This window comes from Apodemus sylvaticus, chromosome 5 (assembly GCF_947179515.1).
Source record: "Apodemus sylvaticus chromosome 5, mApoSyl1.1, whole genome shotgun sequence".
Classification (NCBI taxonomy): domain Eukaryota; kingdom Metazoa; phylum Chordata; class Mammalia; order Rodentia; family Muridae; genus Apodemus; species Apodemus sylvaticus.
In genome coordinates this window covers 60,815,625-60,838,540 of record NC_067476.1, presented here as the reverse complement: position 1 = coordinate 60,838,540, position 22,916 = coordinate 60,815,625, and the positions used below count along the sequence as shown (strand labels likewise).

The following is a 22,916-nucleotide window of genomic DNA, read 5'->3' as shown; positions in this document are numbered from 1 at the left end:
GAGACTTTCCAGAGGGATTCTTGTGTATGATTCTTGAATGATTGTCTACTCCATTTTCTGTCCTAGCACCATGCCACTGTTGCAATACTAAGGAGTGTCATGTTCACTCTTCAGAAGACTCAGAAGGCAGAGCAGTGGCATGAAATGGTGCGCTAGGTACTAAGTGCAAACGAGCAGGAAGCAACTGTAGACACAGTGATGATGGGCAGGAAGCAAGGAGACAGCAAAGGCTGTGAGAACACTTCAGAGGTAACGCATCTAGCTCCAACCTGGGTACACTGCTACAAACCTATACAGAGGCCAAGGCAGGAAGAGGGCAGGGGAAGAGTAAGTTCAAGGGCAGTTTCAGCTTGGGATACACTGAGTTTCAGACTAGCACGGCCCACAGTAAAACCTATCTTCTTGTGAGGCTCTAACATAGCTAAGTCCTAAGCTTTGGTTTTTGAGTTAAGACACATGTGTATGTAAAAGTCTACTTGGCAATAGTTAGGGCAACTTACTAAACACTTTTCCCCTCACTAGAAGCTGTGAAGAAGTCAACAGGTCCCCTTAGGAGGCCCTTATCTGACTGTAAGCAATACTGGTAGTCAGGGTCATCTTGTACTTCTGTTCACACAGTTCCGTTAGCCCAGTGCTTTTTAACCTTCCTAACTGAACAACCCTTTAATACAGTTCCTCATGTCATGGTGGCCCCCAACCATAGAATTATTTTTGTTGCTACTTCATAACTATAATTTTGCTACTGTAACGAATCGTAAATAGTTTTAGAGATACAGATTTTAGAGATACAGATTTGTGGGTCTCAACCTGTGACCTACAGGCTGAGAACTGCTGCTTTAGCCTAAAGGCCCCTACTTCTTTTATTTCTGTCTTTGCTTCTAGTAGGTAAGCAGCTTATGCTCAATTCAAATACTGTCACTTGATCTATGCTATAGACAAATACTTTTGGTCTTGTTGAGATTTATATAAAGTGTGCACTGAGCATTTTTCACATTTTCCTTAGAGTTCTTTCTCTTGTCCCTATCACACTGCCATCCAAACTTCTTGAGAGCACTGCTTTCGTGGTCTGAATGAGAATGGCGCCCATAGACCGACATATTTGAATATTTGGTTTCCAGTGGATGGAACTGCTTGGGAAGGATTAGGAAGAGTGGCCTTGTTGGAGGTGTGTCAACTGAGGTGGAGTTTGAAGTTTGAAAAGCCCAGCCCAGGCCCAAGCTCATTCTTCTCTCTTCCTGAACCCTGAGGAGAATAGATGCGAGCTCTCAGATTCTGCTCTAGCACCATGACTGCCTACCGGCCACCCTCCATGATGGTCTTGAACTAATTCTCAGAAACTGTAAGCAAGCAATACTTTCTTCTAAGTTGCCTTGGAAATGGGGTCTGTTTACAGCAATAGACTGTTTCATGCCTTACAACTCTGTCACCTGAAACTTGAAGCAGTCCCATAGGTACAGCTCAAGTAAGAGGCATCAAATCAGTATCTGTTACTCATTTACATGCAGGTCTTTCAGGACATCAGAAACATAACTGATGTTCAAGAGACAAAGCAGTTAGGCCTGCGGTCTAAAGCAGGCAAGGCATGGTGATATAGAGATCGCAGAGGCTGCTTGCTTTGACAATAAGCTAATTTCCACACAGCCATCTGACATTCTCAGATTTTTTTTTTGCTAAAATAGTTATCAAAATATTAAACAAACATCCTTATAAGAAGAATAAGCATAATGACTATATATACAAATGTCTCTACCTAAATTTGTGAGAATAAACTTTTGATAATAATTGTGTCCATAAAATACAAATCACAATTAAGTATTTCTATTTGAAAGTCAAGATGAATTTCTGTAATTTTTCCTACTCTCACTGTGATGGACAGTCATCCCCAGTCAGTGGTGCTCTTTAGGGGGGCTTAGGACTGTGGCTTTTTTGGAGGAAATGTGCCATTGGTAAAGACTAGGAGAGTTCAAAGCCTCATGGCAATCCTAGTCTGTACTGCTTCCCGCTAATAGTTCAAGATGGGAGCTCTCAGCTGTTCTTGTCGCCATGCCTGCTGTTGCTATGTTACCTGCAGGGATGATGATGGACTTTTTATTCCTCTGGAACCATAAAGCTTCCTTTTGCAAGTTGCCCTGGTTATGGTATTTAAAATAGCATGAGAAAAATAACTAATACACTTACCATGATGAATTTCATATTCTTTGGTTCCTTGTCCTTTAAACACTACTAGACAGGGCTGGAAAACATAAAGATCAGAACAGATGCCCGGTGCAGATGAGCAATCAAACCTTCCAACCTGAAAAGTAGAACACTGAATTAAATAAAAACATTTTATATAATTTTCAAATATTCACAAAGATAACTTTCCCAAAATGGTATGTTTATCATTAGAAGTCAATAGATTATAAAGTAAAGGGAACAGAAATGGTTTGTTTATATTTAATACTGAATTCATTAAAGAATGCTCCCTAGAGAGTTCAGAAGCCTCAGGAAATTTCCAAGAAAATGTGAGCTTTTTTTTTTTTTTTTTTTTTTTTTGGGTTTTTCGAGACAGGGTTTCTCTGTGTAGCCCTGGCTGTCCTGGAACTCACTTTATAGACCAGGCTGGCCTTGAACTCAGAAATCTGCCTGTCTCTGCCTCCCAAGTGCTGGGATTAAAGGTGTGCGCCACCACTGCCCTGTGAAAATGTGAACTTAAGAAAATATATCCTTGAAAAGAATGTAGGGGCTATTTCATCTATAGTAAAGCGAAGGTAATTTCACAAGCGAGACACTTCAAAAATAATGTAGAAAAAGGATGACGTTCCCAGTGTCAAAATAGCATGAATAACACAGGCAAATGATAAACTAAGGGGTAGAGCATAGCATTTAAGACAAAAGAATCATTAAAAATAAATCACACTCAGATGGACAAACATCTGAGCAGGAAGGAAAATGGGCTAGGACTATAGAGAGAGCAGAAAAGAACTGTGACTCAACAGTGACACTCGGGGGCCGAGGAGGTAGCTCTTGCAGAAACTGCTTGCTGTGCAGCCATGTGGACCCAAGCTCAGTAACCAGTAGTCATGTTAGAAACAAAACAGGGACCATGGGTTTGAAAGACAGCAAGGAGGAGCATATGGGAATGTTTGGAGGGAGAAAAGGAAAGGAAGAAATAATGTAGTTGTATCATAATCTTAGAAATTAATAAAAAAGTAACAATAAAATCTGAGCACAGTGATTTGCACCTATAATCTCAGTTATGGAAAGGCAGGGACAAAGGGATTGCTGGAACGTGCAGGGCAGCTGACCTACCTCAAACCAGCAAACTTAAGGTTCAGTGAGAGACATCATTTCAGAAATTAGGTCAGCAGTGCCTGAGGAGGGCACAATGCTGACCTCTAGCTTCCCCATGCACTATGTATGTAGGACTGACTATATTCACAATCATTACTATTTAGTGGATGCTACTAAGAAGTATCCTTTATAAGAACACTACAACAAACTATGTAAACCACAAACAAGGATCAACAACTTAAAACAACTCAAGTCACATGCATCAATTAAGACTACAATGAAATTAAAACAACAGAGAACAAAACAAATATTCGGACAATGAATAGGATATTCAATGGGTCTCTTAAGAAATGTACAAGGAAGTGAAAATGCCCTGAAACTGGGCACGCTGGCCCAGGCTCCACATCAGGAGACAGGAGGGGCAGGCTCCTGCCAGGCTCTGTTTCCTTGAAGTGAAGTAAGTGAACATATTAACTAACAGACCAAAAGCCAGAGGATAAATCACCAGTAAGACAAAAGCATTAAGTCTATATTCCAAAGATATCAATAGGGAAACTAAACATGTACTTCAAGGACCAGGAGTCTTATGTGGTTCAGGGTGGCTCCTAGGTAGTTGATAGTATCCACCGATACCATGGGGACTTCAAATCTGTGCGACTGGCAGGTTTATACACTGTGGGAGTGTATTCAGAGCCTCGTGCACACTGTGAAGTACTCTACTAACCAATCATATCTCCAGACATTTCAGCTGGTTTTGAAAAGAAAAAAAGTTAACAAACCTTCAGCCATACTGACAAATAAGGAAGCACACTAGTTACACAAAGCATATTTTTTTTCCTTACTTGAATATGTTCATTTTTAAGTAGAGTCTTCAGTTTTTTCAATTCAGGATCATTTGCGTTTTCATTTTTTCCAAAATGAAAAAATACAAGCCAGCGATGATGTGCCAAACGATCCTTGAAGTGACACAAAACATAATGTCAGCTAGTGGCAACTATAATTCCTAAGTATCTACTGTTTATTTCTTACATAAAATAAAGATTAGTTACCCACCCATTAATTCAAAGTCTCGCTAAATTCAAAGTCAACTATATTCTTAATTTGTAGTCACTAGTAATAATGCTACGTAAAGCACACAATAAGAGGTAGGTCACTGAGTTATAAAAATAATGCAATGGTTGTTAATGTAGCAGTGGTTCTAAGAAAATAATATAACTTTAGTAACTTAATATTTGGGGAAAGGCTGGAGAAGTCAGATTTCCTTTTAGGCTTAATAATATATTTTGTAAAAATACTAAATCCAGAGGTAAATGATAAACAGAATAATGTGAGTGACTCCACTACTAACTGTTCATTTGTAAATACTCTCAAAAGACATTCCCAGAATCTCAGATCAGAGCTGTATAAGAAGAATATAATGCTCAAGTCAGACCAAGGCTGCTCGGTCAACCGTACCCTGCCTTTCTTGTATCTCTGGAGCTCAGCTTCAGGGACACTTGGATCTTTTGAATTAGAATCACTGTGATTTCAGTAATTAGAACTGAACCCAGAACTAATGCATATAATATATAATATATGTATTATAAATTTTATACACATGCACCTTTTTAAGTGCAATTTGAATCTTTCTAGTAATAAACAAAATATATTGTTAAAATATTAAGACCTGCAATGCTACCAACAGTTATTATTATTGTGAAAACGTTACCTCTAGTTGATTTGCTGAAAGCAGCTCAAAGTCTGGAAGATTATGTATGATTTCCATGTATATTTCCTTAGCATCCAATGAATTAAGAAACTAAAACAAGGAAACCTCATTGTAAGCTTTTCAAGTAAATACTCATTTAGTATATTTGACATCTTATTTCAATTTCTATTGATTAAACTTTTGGAAAACAATCATGTACATTAAGCAGTTTTTCAAATTATTCTAAATGACAATGTTTAAAAGTATACCATATTTTGGTAATTACTAAAAATATTGTATAAATGAACTTGGCTTTATTTTTTTTAATTTAAAAAGTCTGTTAGTCATGCACACCACACATGCACTATCTATAGGTCTACTGCCTGTATGTGAGCACTCAGCTCACTAGGCTTGTACACGGCAGCACCTTAATTGAAACACCTTGTCAGACCTCTAGGCTTTTGTTGTTCTTTTTTAAAATTAAGGATGTAAAAGAATTACGAGATATTACTTCAGTAAGTGGAACTTTCTGTGGTAATCCTCTCTGTAATGTGAAGTGAATTCTCATTAGGAAAATGCTTGCTAATTTCAGTTTTAGTTACATTTTACACAATGTCTATCCTTCACAGTCTTGTATGATGTTTACTATTAGAACATTTCTAATATTACAGTATTTCTATCTATAAGGACTGAGAGCTGAAAAAATGATTTTGGATGTTTTCAGAAAACAAATCACATAGTGGGAGTTTTTAAGAGTAAAATACACAGAGAAAGATTTCTTCAAACATGTCTGAAATTCAGGTCTCTTATTTAAAACACAAATGCTTAGAAGAAGAACAGCTCTCATCAAATGTACTTTATTTCTGCCTGTATTTTATCCTCAGCAATCTACGACTCTGTGCTGTCCTACAGACAAAGCATATGCTACTATAAGAAATTCAACAAGAAAATGTGTAGGATATTAACCATAGGATTTAGTATATATCTTCACAGCTATGAAGTATTTATGTTTAAAAATTCAAATATTACTTAACTTACTAAAATTACTTTAAATCCACAGGAATTGTCCTGAGACCTATACTGTACTAGGGTCAGTGCTAGGCATACAAATGAACAGTGAATAGAAATGTAATTATAGCACCATGAGCAGAAAACTCACTTTTCTTCTCAATTTCTTGAATGTGCTCTTACAATAATTACAGCACAAATATTCTTTTTTTTTTTTTTTGGCTTTACAAATATTCTTATATGAAATAATTTCTTGACTAGGGAGTTGGCTTTGCAATCTGATAATCTGAATAGGGGAAAATTGCTGCAATGACCTCATTTCAAACAGGTAACTAAAGAAACGCACAAGAATGTGCAAGATTGTACAACACTGCTTATAACGTGAAAGTACACAGCTATGTCTCAAAGAGGATGCACTAAACTATGGATGTCACAGTCAGTAGGTTATACTTAGCAATTACTTCTAAAAGAATGAACATTCTAAAATAAATTAATGTATAAATGAATAATTATAATACTATAAATATAGTAAAACCTTTTTCTGATAAAGTGATTAAAAACTATTCACTACATGATCCTATTTATGAAAAAGTCCTATCTACACCTATCCATTTCATTTTACATATTAGCAGAACTTCTATGTACATACAAAAACATCTATGTGTATTTAATATTGCAGGGACCACACATACATTCTATGTGCTCAGCATTTATCTGCAAATGTAGGAGAGAGCAATGACAGCACACATAAGCAAATTATGGGATGGCAAGGGGCACAAGAGAGCACATAAGGTGGGAGGGATACGGGAGCAACCAAAGGGGAAAAATGGTGGGAGGAATACTAAATATTAAACGGAAAAAAAAAAGTTATCCTAGTCACAGCCATATCTAACAATATAGATTCCAAACTGAAATTACAGTTACAGGAAACTAGTGAAAATGTACTCCATTTTTTTTTTTGTTATTTCAAAATGTAACAGTAATGAGATGTTCAACAATCAAATGATATAAACTGATTAATTTCCGTCCACACTGTTCACAAATGTTACTACTACCACCTTCTAGTATGTGCATGTGTCTAATTATATGCAAAGGAATTTCCTTAAAGTTAGACATACCAAGACATTGGACTTTCCTTTGTCATTCAGTGCAGCTCCAGGAGGAAAATAAGCAGTGGTGCTGGCTGTGGCGTCCAAGCTCCTGCAGAGGCTTTCCTGCGTGTCACAGTCCACCCAGCCCACGTTAACAAGGCCATCCTTGGGAAAGTAGGAGGAAATAAAAATGCCATGATGCAAAGAAAGAAGACGGTCTCCGAGACTTATCTTTACTTAAAACTCAGTTTTTCCATTATAAAATAACTACAATTTTTCAAAAATAGCACTCTACAGTATTCTATAACCTCCAACAATAAAATGTAGTTTCCGCAATATTAAACACCTACCATAGTAAACATTTAGCTTAACATTTTTTGTACATACTTACAAGAACTACACCCCACAGTATTATTTTAAACTAGGCTGCCCATAGCCTCAGATATAAAAATCCTAAACCGTGACTTGCGCACGCACAGCACTCCAACCACCCTGCTATAATCATGGAGGTCCTCATGTGCTCTCTGCAGCTATGATGCCATTCAAATTAGCACAATGCCAGCTCTCACCTGTTGCTGGCTGACCTCCTGTAATGAGCGCCAAGATCCTACATGAAAAGTACGTTTCTTGAAATGTCAAGAAAATTTCCAGACTAGTGAAGCTGATAAAACACAGAGAACTAACATCTATTTAATTGGAATTTCAGAAAGGCAAAAGAACAGGAAAGCAAAAACTCAAATAATGGCTGACAGGTTGAAAAAAAATTAACCTACAGGTTCACAAAGTCCAACAGTATAAAAGCAAAACTATTGCACCTATGTGGTAACAAAACTTTAGGAAATTAGAGATATGTACCTTAAAAGCAGATGGAATTATTATTACGCTAATTGAAAACTTTCGATACACAATTCACTTGGGCTGGGGATATATCTAGCATACTTCAAACCCTGGATTCAGTTACCAGCACCATATACAGATACACAAACACACAAAACTATGCTCAATTTATTGCATGGAAGACTGATGAAAACTCACAGTCTAAATATTAGAAAATAAATCCTATTAATGGCTTCTCTATTTGAACAATTTTAGAACAAACTGAAAACAGAAAGAAGTAAATAAAGCATAAACTAAATAAAATATCAAATAAGTAGAAAACAATATTCATAAAACATGATAAACTTTTAAAGTCTGATCAAGAAAAACAAGCAAACAAACAAACCCCAGAAAGTACAAGTAACCAGCAAGTTCAGGCAACCAATGAATACATGAATGTCATCGAGCTACATAAACACATCCACATACTAATGCATGAAAAACTTAGCTGAAAAGCTGAAAATCTCTTTGAAACAGAGAGAAAGACAAGCCTTTGCAACATGGTTTCAAGGACAGTACATCCCTGATGCTAAAACTACAGTGTTTCCTGGAGGAAGAATAGAGGCCAGGAGTTCTGATGACCAAAGATTATAAACAAACCAGTAAAAGATACCGACCGATGTTCACATCTTGCCTTCAAATATTCTACTTTAACTGTTCTGGGAGATATATTTTTAAAGATCCTTAAGTGATTTTAAAGTAGTTTTGAAAGAGCAGTAGCATAATTTCAAAGTGAAATAAGGAAACAAATATGTTAAGTTTGCAATTTTAATATTAGCCAAAGCTATTTTTTAGGAAAAACCCATAATATACACAAACAGCTATCAGATGCTTATAATGATCATGTTGCTTCAAACAATGTCAGAGTATAGCCACGTGCTGCGTAAGTTCTCATGGTGAGCAATGGTCTTTGTCTTTGATTATGTATCTGACAGTCATCCTGAAAGATTACAAGGGAGCAGCAATTCTATGGCCTAGAGAATTCACAGCCAATAAAAGGAAAATGTGGAAGAAAAACAGAAACCTGCAATTCAGTGAAAGGCTTTGCCAAACTTTCTGTAGACTTTAGTAAGCTCCGTAAAAAAATTTAAAACATGGACACCTAACACAAATGGCTTCCATTAAAGGAGAAGGATGCTCAAAGCATATTATCTACTTAAAAGTAAATCTATGATGAATATAGGAATACAATTAACAGACTGTCACGGACATAATTCCCCCAAAGGGGTCTAATCTTCAAGAAGAGCCTTAGTCAGGTCCTTTAGAAGAGATCCAAAGGTTGTATTGCTTTCATAGTGATTCCCTGCTGCTGTCAATCAAGACCTACCAGTGGGACAGGATAAAGAGGTGGGAGATTGTTGGGGTTTGGTTGGTCTTGTGCTCTGTAGATTCAGATGCTGATTTTTATGCCCTGAGATCTAGTTATAGTTCTAGTCCTATTTCTGATTGGTTAACAAAAAGCTGAACAGTCAATGACTAGTCAGATGAGAGAGGAAGACTGAAATTCTCATCCCAGGGGTAGGAGGTAGAGCCAGAAAGAAGGGAGTTGGCCACTAGGCAGGTGAAGGTTCAGGAAAAGAGCCAGGAAGTGGAGGAAGAACAATATGGTCGACATGAGGTCAGGAATAAGGAAGAGTCACCAAGGGAGTTCTGCATAAGGATAGACCGCTACAGCCGGATGAGCCCAAAAGAGACAATGCAAATAACTTGGGGCCAGAGGCTGGCAAGTAGCCAGAAAGCAGATAGCTCAGTTATTGTGCTTAAAGCTTGTTGAACAAATCAAGAGGTCTCTGCTTCAATTATTTGGGAGCTAGCAGGTTAGAAAAAACTGCTGCCTTTAGAGTTCATCCTATAGGAGATAGTACAGATGACCCTGAGCAGGAGCAGGCCAACGTGTGCATTTGCCCTGTAGTTAACTGGCAGTCGGCTAAGAATAATTACTGAAGAAAAGACATGCATTTACAAAGTTGGTGTGGCCCAGTGTACACTGTATGTAGAGACTGCAGTAATAAGTTGCAGTCTCAGGCCTCCACAGCCACTTACCACTCATTCCCTAAGAGCAGCCTGCAATCACATAGTGCCTTTCATGTTACAAGCTTTGTAGAGGTTCCCTAATTCTTAGTTTTCATACTACATTTTTATCATATTCTTTCTGTTTATACACACACTTATTTAGCAATGTGCTGCCACGTCCTATATTTCCAGCATTGTAAGATGCTATACAGTTTTATAGCCTAGAAGCAAGAGGCTATACTATAAGGGTATAGGTTTTAGGGTTTTAGGCACCATGAACATACTAGGTTTGTCTTAGCAAATTCTATGATGCCTTATGATGATGAAGTTGACTAATATATTCCTTAGAACATCATCCTTAATCTTTAAATAACAGGTGACTATCCTACATACATGTAAACACATGCACACACATTACATATATAATAGATATATGTAATGGATATATAAATCAATTTTAATATGTCCATCCCTCAAATTAAACAGTATAGAAATGAGGCAGATATAAACTTCACAATTTTGGTCTACTATGTATAAAAATCATACCCAATCGATGTCAGTATCAGTATTACATAGAACTTTTCCAGCTTTTACAACTGCCAACCTCCCAGAGCACAGTGGGAGCTTTTGTAACACTGAAAGGATAAGAATCATTTACAGCACAATACCCAAGCACTACATGCAGTAAGTGGAAGAAACAGCAGGCTTTTAAAAACTGAGACAACAAAATCTAAAGTTTGGAAACGACGAAAACATTAGCATATAAGTGGATTGATTCATAGGAAAGAATAAACATGGAAGACTTGGAAGTGATCTTGTTAACACTGACAGAGCATAGCTAACATTTAGGAAGACATAGAGCTAAATCATGTCTATCAGAAAATCACATCTAAGTAGGATGATAAAGTGTTCAAAAAGCCCTAAGATACTCTGTCAATTTCTAGCTGTACTTTTCACATGGTGACGGTTTTACAGAAAGGATGGATGCTTACCAACATGCCACTAAGCCTGAGTCGGGTCTGTGACGACAAACAATCTGAGGGGAAGAAAATGTATGAGGCTATTTTAGTTTTAATTAGAATGGTTCCCTTGTATAAGAATGTTGTTTCCACAGCAGGTAACTGAGCTAGCTGTCTTGGTAAAGACTGACAGGCCCAGAGTAGACTTGGGCCCATCAACAATCGGTCTCTGGCTCACACACATTCTTTCATTCCCTCCCTTTAATGTCTTAGGACTTCCGCCCACAGAGAAGAGCAGCCAGTGTTTCTGTAAGGGCTTACTCTCTCATGAACTCTCCTTTGAACAAGAAACCTCATGATCTGAAAGAAGTAAAATGTAACATAACCATTTGAAAAGGTATATGCAGAATCCTCAAAATATAATAAAATTTTAATATTAAAACAGGCATATATATATATATATTGTTCACATATATGTGTGTGTGTGTGTGTATATATATATATATAGTATGTTAAATATGAACAATAGGATACATACAATGAGGTAATTTTGGGAGAAAGGGAACTGTGGAATGTCAGAGGCTAGAGATGAATGACAACATGTTAGAAAGTTTCAAAAGCTCATGTGTAGATAGAGAAATCAGTAGTTGGTATTGGCTAGATCAGTGGTTCTCAACCTGTGGGTCGTGACCTGTCAGACATCCTGCATATCAGATATTTACAGTACCACTCATAACAGTAGCAAAGTTAAAGTTATGAAGTGGCAATGAACCAATTTTATTGTTGGAATCACCAAAAACATGAGGAACCATATTAAATGGTCACAGCACTAGGAAGGTTGAGAACCACTGGGTTTCAAGGCTATGATTTCCTAACACAGGTCTTCAAGGATGGGTGAATGGCTCCTTTTAGCCATAAAACAATATATCCTCAGCAAAGGGGCACAAAGGTAAAAAGTGATGAGTAAGAGAAATACACATATTGGGATCAGACACAAAAAGTATTAATAGTGGGGCTGTTTTATAATATTTGGAACAACTTTTAATTGATCTCACTTGTTTGGCATGTAGGACATTGAATTTTAAACAACTTACAAAGGCCCTTAGAAAATGAGACTATCATCAACAAAGACTAATTTTAGGAGGTGGACACATTTTTTTATATATGTAACTTTCAAAATCTAAATTTCTAAAAACTACTTTGGAAGCAATTGTAGTTGATATAATTAATTACTTTGGACACTGCCCAGTTTATCTTTGGCTATCTGAGGTACAATATATCATGAGAATAACTAGGTTAAAAAACACATCCACTAAACATGAAATTATAAAGATACATTTACATATCACTAATTTTATTACCTGTTATGTGTAAAATAAAGACATATGCATTTACTGACAGCAAAAAAACAAAAACGAAAAAACCAAACAAGTTCAGCAGCATAAATTATCCTCTAGATGTAGATATCGGTCTTTTTCTTCTAACAAAAAGACAATTACCTTCTCCTTTAGAACAGAATGTGATCAGCCAGCCAACACCAGCAGCAAAAGCAGTTTCTATGGCATTAACAAAATTTCCTTTAAAGAAAATAAAATTTATGAGTGCATCTAACCCTTGTGTATTTCTTTCCAAACTTATCTCCTTCCAGTCCCCTCTAAACATTACTAATTATTTTTTTAAGACAATAATTATTTAAGGAAATTCTAACATTGGTACAGTCCCTTCTGACTGAGCTGTGCCTGTGGACTGGCTGGCCCCAGCTCTTCCTACATAAGCTCACCGCACTCCTCTGCTCCTAAACTGGGTTGTTTCGTATCCTTTCTGCTTAGTTTCTAACCATAAAAGTGACTGGACCGTGTTCCAGTTGCTCACCGAAGTGAAGTGGGATCAGATGCTCTTTTACTGTAAATACAGTGCTGAACACAGTGTCTAACACTCAGCTGGTGCTAAATGAATGAACAAGACATTCCTCTAGCTAGGATCTGTCTCATGGACACTTCAAATAGCCAACGTAAAATCATTTGGTGAATCAAAATCTACCACTAGAAATGCTTTTGAACTTTAAATGAAGTTTCTGCCAGTGGCCACGGGAGCAGGCGCGGCCTCAGTGTGGCGGTGGCTGTCCTCTCACAGCTCTCTACCCCTGAGCCGCAGCAGTCCTTTGTCAACCCACCCCAACCAGCCTGCTCAATGCAGGAGGCAGCGGCCACCTGCGCAGTGACACATTTCCTTCCTTTCTAAAAAGCACAGAACAAGATACCGCAAAATATCATTACTGTGACCCAAATGTACAACTAGCATTGTAAATTCAAAATACTGATTTTAAAGCATCAGTGAATGCCATGCAGTGACGACAACATTACCTGTAGACAGCTCTGTCACTGTGCTCCTGACGTGCTGCATGGCGAAGCTCACTAGGCTGTCCTTTGACCTATCTCCATTGTATTTCACCGCAGCCTGTTGGGTTCCATAAAAATATCTTTTACTTTTTCATTTCAAAAGCCTACTAAATACCTGTATTTAACATTACTTTGAATAATACAGGAAGTTCTATTTTTAAACAACACAGTGTATTTACAAATAATACTTGAGAGCCTTCACAGTACAGATTATGTGAGTACTCTTTTGCACCATTTGTAACAATTTTAGCTCCAGTTTCATCCATAGAAATTGGGAAAAAGGAAGGGATTAGAACTTTCTATCCCATGAGACAGCACCTAAAAAACTTTGTAAACCTTAAAACATGGTATGTGCATTAAGTATTCTGTATGACAATAATTGATGGTCCCTAAAAAGTTTCATAACACAATAAAAAAAGTTTATTATAAATTATCTCATAAAATAAGAAAAAGCAGAAACAGCTTAAAAGTTTACATATTGCTTTCTCTAGTATTTCACTAGTTATCAAGAGCTACAAATCTTATAAACAGAAATATTCCTTACCATTCCAGACCTAAAGATGAAGAGACTGGGGTAACTGTTGACTCCTTTCATTCGGCAAAGCATCCGGTCATCGCCACAGTTGACAGCGCCAATGCGAAGCAATCCATCCACTTCTTTAGCAAATTCTCTCCACTATGATAGAAAAAGAAAACAGTGTTTCTTCAGTCACGTTTCTTCTCTTGAACAGGCTTTACTCTATATAATCTTAAAGGAGTAAAGTTTTACTAAATAAAACATATGGGAAAAGTACTTGATAATGATTTCATAGTCAGTTACCAACACAAAATAATTTCCAACATACTACAATAAGAAAAAAAGAAAGTGCAAATAATATATCAACTAGGAAAAAGACTTTAATGGCTAGGCTATTAAACATACGTACAGTGGGGGCTAAGTCATGGCAATGCGAACATCCCGGGGAGTAAAAATTTACAAACCACAGTTCTCCAGAGTTGACAGCAGCATCTGAAAGCACATAAGCCATACAGTGTACTGAGGGTTACAGCACATTTCAATCACAAACCATTTTGCTAAGATCAGAATGAAAAAAGAAATCAGTCCTAAACAGTCTACACTGTCCTTGTTTCCTGAGCTTCCCTTAGTGTCATCTTTCCTTTCAAACGTCAAACCCATTACTTTTACAACCTCTCCGAAGTCTATACCCGAATGACCCTTGTATGGTCATGGCTACCGTGAAGCCACACAAAGCGTGGCACAGGCACTAAGAGCCAGGGCCTATGCCAGTCTGCGCACAAGGAGATAAAGAGGAGCACCAGAGCTGAGACTAAAGCTCTTCCACCACTGACAGCAAGGCTCAGGAAGGCCAGTGCCTCTCACAGACTTAAGCTAAGCTTGATCTTTGAGGCAGGGTCTCACTGTACAGCCCTGGTGGCCTGGAACTTGCTATGAGGACCAGGCTTGCCTTGAACTCAAGGGATCCTACTGCCTCTGGCTCCTTGTACTGAGATCAATGGTGTGTGCTAGAGACCTGTACAACAGAGGAAAGATTACAGTGATTAAATTAAATCCTCTTCTTAAGTAAGATCTTTACCTTTGAAAAGCATGTTGCTTAAGAATGCAAGGTAAAGAATTCTGTCATCTTAAAACATCAATATGAAGCACCATGTAATGCCTAGCCAGCAGCACAGAACTACGGAATGAGTTGATGAAGACAAATTTTATGATAGTAAGCAAGGATCACTCTAATAGTCTAGATAAAAATGTGAGGCCTATTTGGTTTAAGAGTGTTTGTAACATTTAATACCCAAATCAGCTGTCAGTGATTTTAAAATAAAATTTTCATAAATTGTAATTGTTAAGAAGTATGTACTATGCTTCTTTTGCTTAACTGACTGGTTAGCTGAAAACATTCAGAAACACATTTCAGTGGCCAGGCAGTGCTGTGGAGAAACAGTTCATCTATACATTGCATGAAAGAGTACATCACTTAGGATTTTTCTCAATCATTCTTTAGCAGACTTAAGGACATGTTAACTACTTAAATGATCTCAACAAATGTCATGTTGGCTTAGACCAGCAACTGGTATAATTTAGGGGAAGTCTTCAACAGAGTTAATGAAAACCTCCATAGAAAGAGATCCTTTTATGAATTATAAACACACAAGATGGAGGATATATTGCTGTAAGTATCCCTGAGTCAGAAATACTTCTAATCTCAGCAATAAGTATTTGCTCAGTTCTTACTGACTACGTAGTCAGTAAGACCACTTTCATTTCCTTCATTTATTAGATTTAGAAACAAAGTCAGTTTTGTTATGTTGTCTAATCTGGACAGGGACTCCTGCTTCAGCTTCCCATGTAGTGGGGCTCACAGGACAGGCCACTGTGCTGGGCTAAAGTATTTTTAAAAGTGTAGTAAAACAGCACAATAAAATGCTTTTATAGTTACTCAGTAACCGAAAACAGAACAAGAATATTAAAAGATGCAAATTTCTTTTAAATCGCAAAGCCAGAATATCTATTTATATCTGGGCAATAGCTTCTATTAGTACAGAAAATACAGCACTGTCTTAAGTTCCTCTTGTTTGAGCCATCTTCAAAAGGATGCCTGAACTGTGGCCTTATTTGGTGAGGTGTTTCTACCTTTCAAATACAGCCTAGAATTTGACCACATCCCATGTACTGTTGTACTGTGACAACGAAAAAGAATATACTTATGCTAAATGGAAAACAGGATTCCTCACATGCTTTGAAAGACCCTAACAGCTTTGAAATTGGAGCTAACTACTACAGTCTCCTCTGAACTGTACCCCAGGAAAAGTGAACTGTGTAATTTAGATTTTCTCAGTATTAACAACTGGAAACTGGACAAAATATAAAGACCTATGCTGAAAGCCTGAGGAATCCAATGCTAATATATGGGATGGTGAGAATCAGAGCCAATACTTGCCACTGCCTGAAGAGATGCCTGATGGGCAAGAAAGGGCAGAGATGCCAATGGATCCATCAGGACTTAAGGGTACAGAGGAAGGGTTCTGCAAGGAGAGATGAACTGCACATGACCACAGACAGCATAGCATGTGACCATTTGTTCTACCTGATTAGAGCTGATCTGAGAGTACTGAGGACAATCCCAGAAGTCACTAAGAACACACACATCATTTAAAAATGGTTCTAGCTATTTATTGAAAGATTAAGTAACTCAAACCAATAAAAAAAATGGTAATAGAAACTCACAAACAGGCCCAGTGGTGACATGGGCCCAAATAGCAGTTGTCTCTGTAACCCACGATTGTCACCTTCTCTCCACTTCTAGAACTAAAATGCCAGGATCATTTTATCACAACCTCCTGACGTGAAGAACAGAGCTAGTAGGAGTTAACTATCTCTGGATTACCTCCAGGATTTCATGGATGAATTTAAAATTATCATTTGGGGTTCTAAGTGACCTAATTAGGAGGCCCTTTTCTGCGACATAAACCTTAGTAAAGTCTTATTTTTGGTGGTCTCAAAGAGCAGTCAGTTGCAGGTTTGGTTCAGTTCCTCTAATTCTATATGCAATCCGCTGTTTCCTAACCACAAATAGTCCACAGAACACTTACAGATGAGATAAGTCAGTCTAAGAACCGCACAGGAAAAGCTACAGAGCTACAGAACCGCATATAGTGTGATAAGGTGTTAGTTTTCTCTGGCAATAAATGGAGTTCCCCTATTTCTTTTGTAGGAAAGATGTTGAAATATTCATATAAACAACTTACAATGGCTAAAAAGTATTAAAGTTTCTAAAATTTTATGTATGTGATAGTTCTGCACAGCATCGAAATCCTTGAAACTATAGTTAGCAATGTTGTGAGACACCATGTGGGTGCTAGGAACTGAGTCCAGGTCTCTGAAGAGAAGAAGGTTCTTAAGCCCTGAGCAAACTTTCTAGCAGTAGTTCTTCCTAATGCTGCAACCTCTCAGCTGTGCTGACTCCCAAACATACAATTATTTGGTTGCTATGTCATAACTGTAATTTCGCTGCCATTGTGAATTAGGTAAATATCTGACGTACAGATGGTTTTAGGCGACCCCTGTAAAAAGGTCGTTCGCTCCCCAAGCTGAGAACTGCCACTCTAGCCCATGCTGGTGCTTTTATTCTGAAACCCTGAGCCTATGCTCCATTGCTTCTCTGAACAGTTTAATGGACCATGCACAGCATATTCTTTTTTAAGACCTGAAGAATTTCTAACTTCTGATTACATTTAGACTGGTGAGTTTGAGGTAAGAGATGTGATTTGTATGTACTTTCAGAAAGTCATATGGCTATAAACTTACCAAATTCTCTTCTTTCTAATGTTATGATTTCAGGATCATCATCATAAATACCTAGTTTTAAAAGTGGATAAAAAAAATCATAAAATTAAAATTTCATTAAAACAAATCACTACATAAAAGATGCCTTAGCTATACAAAAATCAAATAGTTACACTGAACTCCAAACTTGAAAACTATACATCAAATTAAGAGAAAAGCCAACAGTAACTATGACTACTGATGACTCATTTCATAACTGACAGCAACTTGGTAAGCTTCTCCTTGGGGAGGTGACTAGTTCCTCATCACCCATTGGAATACTAGTGAATAGGTTCCTGTGTCTGAAGAGAGCAATGGTGTACTCATATACATAAAATAAATCAATGTTAAAAAAAAAAGAAATTGCAAAAATTCTCATGTACCCTTCACCTAACTTCTCCTAAAGACGACATGCTATTTAATATATGGTATCACTTTAAAATGTTATATTGCTTAAAATCCTATGACTATAAAATCTATAGCAGGTTTTCAGTACTAAGTATAAGTTTTATTTACTATGGCTAGACTCATTGTAAGAAAATTCCTAATTACTACCTAAAATAGCCAAGTAACATTAACAATGGTATATAGTATGAATAGCACATTTTTTAAAAAAGAGGTCACTTGTAAATAAACATTTTTTACTTTATAGGAAATTATAGAACAGTTTCTGTGGTGTTGCTTGGTTTTGTTTTTAAACACAAATACTCAATTCTACCCTTAGAGTCTTAGGGTAGACTTTAGAAGTCAAAGATCATATATAACAAATGAGTAAAAGTGCATTCCAATAAAATTTTATTTAAGCAAATAGCAAACCAGGACTTGCAGGAGAAAGTCAGTAGATAATATATTTAAATATTTTCATAAGCAAATCAAATCTTGAGTAAATTGCAGTAATAAATTTAAACTATTTTCTTTGTTCTAATATAAAAGCACATCAGGTCTTAGCCTGCATTCAAAGCAGCCACTAGTGACAACAGGAAACACTGGTTCTATGACCATACTCCTTCTTCCTTCCCTTCTTTCCTTTGTGCCCCTCTCCTCTTGTTTTCTTGCTTATTCTTGTCACCACATAAAATCATGATCAACAAAGGTGTCACACAAGGAGGACTGTGTTTTTACTAGACAAGCTGCCATTATACTTAAAAAAGTTTAGTTTTGTTGGAACATCTAATGCTGTGCAAAGTTATGAAAAGCTTTCAGAGTTAACTTCTCATGCACCATACTGCACGAAACACACATAAGAATATGAAGTATAAACTGACCAATATATTCATACACACACACACACACACACACACACACACACACACACACACACACAGTGATTTCTGAATATCAACTCAGCTTGAGAGTAAATTAGAAAATACTAATCAAAGTAACATTTATGAAGTATATAAACTAAACAGCAGAACAAAACTAACTTTTCTTTCACTCAAACTAAGAAACACTTGAGGACAGGAGGCAGCTTGGTGGCAGAGAGCACAAAGTCCCAGAATGGGTGAGGGAGGAGACAACTCAAGAGGCAGGAGTAGCATCGCCTTACCGAAATCGTATCGGTAGTAGCTCCAGCTCTCATACTGGCCGCCCTGATTATCTTCTAGTCCCTTTTCTCCATATTTGTCATACTTTTTCCGTAGATCTTCATCTTTGAGTACTTCATATGCTCTATTTATTTTTAGAAAATCACCATGTGCATTTGGGTTATTCTGTTAAAAAATATTAGATGCAATAGTTAATTCAAGTGCACAATTTGAATCTTTTCAGAAACACAGCTTTAACTGATCCCAGGGATTCCTGAATAGTAGATATCAGCAGAGAAAGCAGGGCAGTACAATAGGACATGAATCATCAAGATGAAAGAAGGAAGTCCTTCTAAGGAAGCAGTTCCAAAACAAGGGAAAAGCTTGACAGTTTTGGCAACAGTTTCTCATGTCTATATAAAGTATCTGAATAAGATCAGTGGGTAAAGACCAGTAATTCTCTTGTAAAAAATGTTGAAAAGAAAAATAGACACACTAAGAAAAGACCTAAGGAAACCTTGAAGCCTTTACTCCAAACTGTGTTACTTCTTTAACAGTGGTAATTTTCCCAGGTGAGCCTCAATATAAAGTGTATTTTTCAATGCATCAAGTTTATTAAATAAGAAATAATACCAAGGTAACAATTCAAAACTGGACTGAAAAATGTTAACTTTCTTACTGTTTCACAGAACTGGCTTCTGGAAATCACACTTGGAAATTTTTAAGACAAAAACTTGAAAAACAACAAGAACAAATATTTAAATATAATACAGATCTCTCTGGGAAAAATAATTGAGTTTAAATTTAATTATTAAATAACTGAACAAAATAATTTCATTTATAAATTTCTACTTCAAAAAATATCTCCATCATGTCCTCTCATATGACAAGCTAAAAATTCATGAAAAAAAAACCTTTAAATACCATAACATTCAAAATAAATGTTTTTCAAGATCCTTGGGTATATAATCAAATATTTACAACTGGAAATCCATTTGGAGCTCTCAACGTTTCATTTACAAGTTTGTAAGTCAAAAGTTTGAGCCGTGCATGGAAAACAGGAGTGAAAGTTAGAGCATGCTGTGACTAGTTACTGCTGTCACACCTGCAGGACACTTAAGTTCTTAGGGCAGATTTGTCTACAGTTCTTCTTCCACTTTACTATGAACACCGCTTCACAGACAAGGCTTGGGGTTAGCGTCTCTACTTCTGCTGGAAACCAGTTTACAGAGAAGAGGTAACGGTGTTTGATACCAACAAAATCACTGCACTTTGTTTCTCCTGGCTTCACTCTAACAGATGAACCTTTAGTTTCAGGCGGTGGGGATCAAACCCCCAAGCCTTGTGCGTGCTGCCAAGGCTCTACTTCTGAATTATATCTGCAGTTCTCAAATCATAATTCTTGACATTATGCTTAAGCATTTCAAATGCTTACTTAAAAAAATTAAACTAGAGACAGAGAAAAATAACCAGATATTTTACCTACCGGGTTTTTATCAGGATGCAACTTCAGTGCTAATTTCTTAAAGGCTTGTCTTATTTCCCTACTGCTGGCAGTTTTAGATACTCCAAGCAAACTGTAAAAATTCTGATCCGTGCCTACCACAACGACCACATACAGTATAAGAAGACAGAGACTTAGCCTCTTCAAGTCTCTGATAAAGTCATCTTTGTTTAACCAGACTCCCATTCTCCTTGTTATGCAAGTTCTGACTTATGTGAACATTAAGATACAATGCTGGGTCCGGTGGTTATAACAAACACATATGAGAATCTCTGTCCACATTACTTCACGGGTCAATCAAGCATCTTGGGAACACAGTTCAGAAATGTTAACCTAAAGAGAGCAAACGAGGCAGTTAAAATACTTTTCAAACCAAACATTTATAATGTGATTTGCCAAGTGACATAGTCAGCAATATGGTCTCCACTAAAGGTCACATCACTGTTAATAGCTTTGAACACCTGGCCTCTAGGACCCTCTCTTGCCTCTATATTCAGGCAGGCATGTTTGCAAAATCACTCTAGATAGCAGGAAAAAGGTAATGAGTGGTAGTAGCTAGCTAACTTACAAAGAAACACACACATACACGAGAGGGCAAGAGAGACAGAGAGACAGGGAGGGACAGAGACACAAAGGCTCTGGTCAGTAAGACACTACCAGGATAAGAATCAGCAGTATTTCCTTTCCCATCATGTTGCCCTTTTCTAATACCTCTTCCCTTTCAGCTCCTTCCACACCAGGAAAGCTGTTCGTTCAATTTCCTTTTTTTAAAATCTAATCTCATTTGTAGAGAATGCCTTTGAGGGAAATAAAAGGAAGCTTAAAGCTTTTCCAAGAGGGTTGTCCCTTTTACATAACCATTTAAGAACTTCAGTATAAAAAACAGATACCTTAAAAAAGCAGGCCACCCAAGTTTTCTAAAGTGTTAGCACCAAGAGAAGTTATTTTATATTAAGAAAAGAATAACTGCAAATCAATGCAATTTCATTGTCTGGAATAAACAAAAATAGAACAAAGAAGAGAACCAGGCATGCTTGAGGGTAGAGCCCTAGCATTGAACCATCCGGCTAATGTTCTTTAATATCTTAAAATGCTTCGGGAAAAGAAAAATATAACTTCCCTAACACCCTCAGTTTAAGCTCTCCTTATTTAAGTCCAGATAAGTTTCTAAGTATTCCTCCTTACCTGGGAACAGGCCTCACATCACACTTCTAACTCCTCCTTTTCATCCCCCACAAAAATACCTTAGTAAAATATACTAACAGGAAAACAGAAATATCTAGACTGACAACCATCAGGAAGGAAAACAAATGAACAAATCTCAATGAAGACTTTGGGATAGGGTGTTCCTCGGCTTAGCGTGGGTTCTCAGGCAGCCTGGGAATAACTGAACAGCCCGGGGCCAGTGAGGCTGCAGGTAAACGCAATGTTAATGATGGGGATGCTGCCATCGCTCCAGAGCGGGATCGGGGAGAGGCGAAAAGACAGAGGGAACGGGGCTGGCAAGGGTGCGTCTGAGGTCACAGGTCGGACCTGGGAGAGAGAACCCGAGGAAGAAAGTAAGAGCAGAAGGGGGCCCGCAGAGGTGGGTGGAGGCGGCAGTGAGAACCCGGCACAATGGGGTCGCCGAGGCGGCGGGATGGATCTAGCGCCTCCCTCCCTGAAGCCCCCCGCGGTGCGTGGAGCCCGGCCCGCGCCCACCTCGGCGTCCTCCGCTACTGCCCCATCCTTAGGCCGCCGAGCTCGGGACCCGGCAAGACTGGACGCCGCCTGCGAACGCGCGCAGCAGCAATTCGGTCGCTCCCGTCGCGCCGGCGGGGCGGGGCCTGGCGCGGGGCATTGTGGGAAAGGCGTGGAGAAGGCCAGACAGCGCCGGCGGAGAGGGACGGGTGGGACCGCTTAGGCTGACGTGGCCTTCTGTGCGGCTGCGGCGGTGGCTGCGGGTCCCGGTCCTAGCCAGAGATAGGGAAGAATCCCGTAGCGCGGCCCACAGGCATTTTGCAGCTGTAGTCAACGGCTGGCGGAAGGAAGGGTGTGAAGCCCGCCTTTTCCGGTCCCGTTGCCAGGGCGACGGGAAAACCCGGGTGGAGAGATCCGGCTTGCGAGTCCTCTCCTGAGGTTTGGTTAAAAGGGTAGGTATCCTTGAAAGGGCATATTTGGCAGATAGTGGAGAACTCGCCTGAATTGACCCCGTTTGCAAGGGACTGGATAGAATAATTAAAAAACAAAACTTTCTAGAAATAA

At 38.1% G+C, this 22,916-nt stretch overlaps 1 protein-coding gene across 1 annotated transcript in view; it reads right to left on the bottom strand.

Moving 5' to 3' along the window:
• Window positions 1-22,681, bottom strand: part of Dnajc10 (DnaJ heat shock protein family (Hsp40) member C10) — a 36,780-nt gene extending 14,099 nt beyond the window's left edge. Inside the window, exons 1-13 of the mRNA XM_052182793.1 lie at window positions 22,374-22,681; window positions 20,655-21,005; window positions 19,192-19,354; window positions 17,628-17,678; window positions 14,233-14,315; window positions 13,851-13,982; window positions 13,271-13,364; window positions 12,407-12,484; window positions 10,941-10,984; window positions 7,087-7,224; window positions 4,982-5,071; window positions 4,116-4,229; window positions 2,179-2,293 (exon numbers count right to left, since the gene is read on the bottom strand). Of these exons, the coding sequence (XP_052038753.1) occupies window positions 2,179-2,293; window positions 4,116-4,229; window positions 4,982-5,071; window positions 7,087-7,224; window positions 10,941-10,984; window positions 12,407-12,484; window positions 13,271-13,364; window positions 13,851-13,982; window positions 14,233-14,315; window positions 17,628-17,678; window positions 19,192-19,354; window positions 20,655-20,858 (1,306 nt within the window). The 5' untranslated portion in view covers window positions 20,859-21,005; window positions 22,374-22,681. The remainder of the gene's footprint in view (window positions 1-2,178; window positions 2,294-4,115; window positions 4,230-4,981; window positions 5,072-7,086; window positions 7,225-10,940; window positions 10,985-12,406; window positions 12,485-13,270; window positions 13,365-13,850; window positions 13,983-14,232; window positions 14,316-17,627; window positions 17,679-19,191; window positions 19,355-20,654; window positions 21,006-22,373) is intronic.
• Window positions 22,682-22,916: the final 235 nt, after the last annotated feature.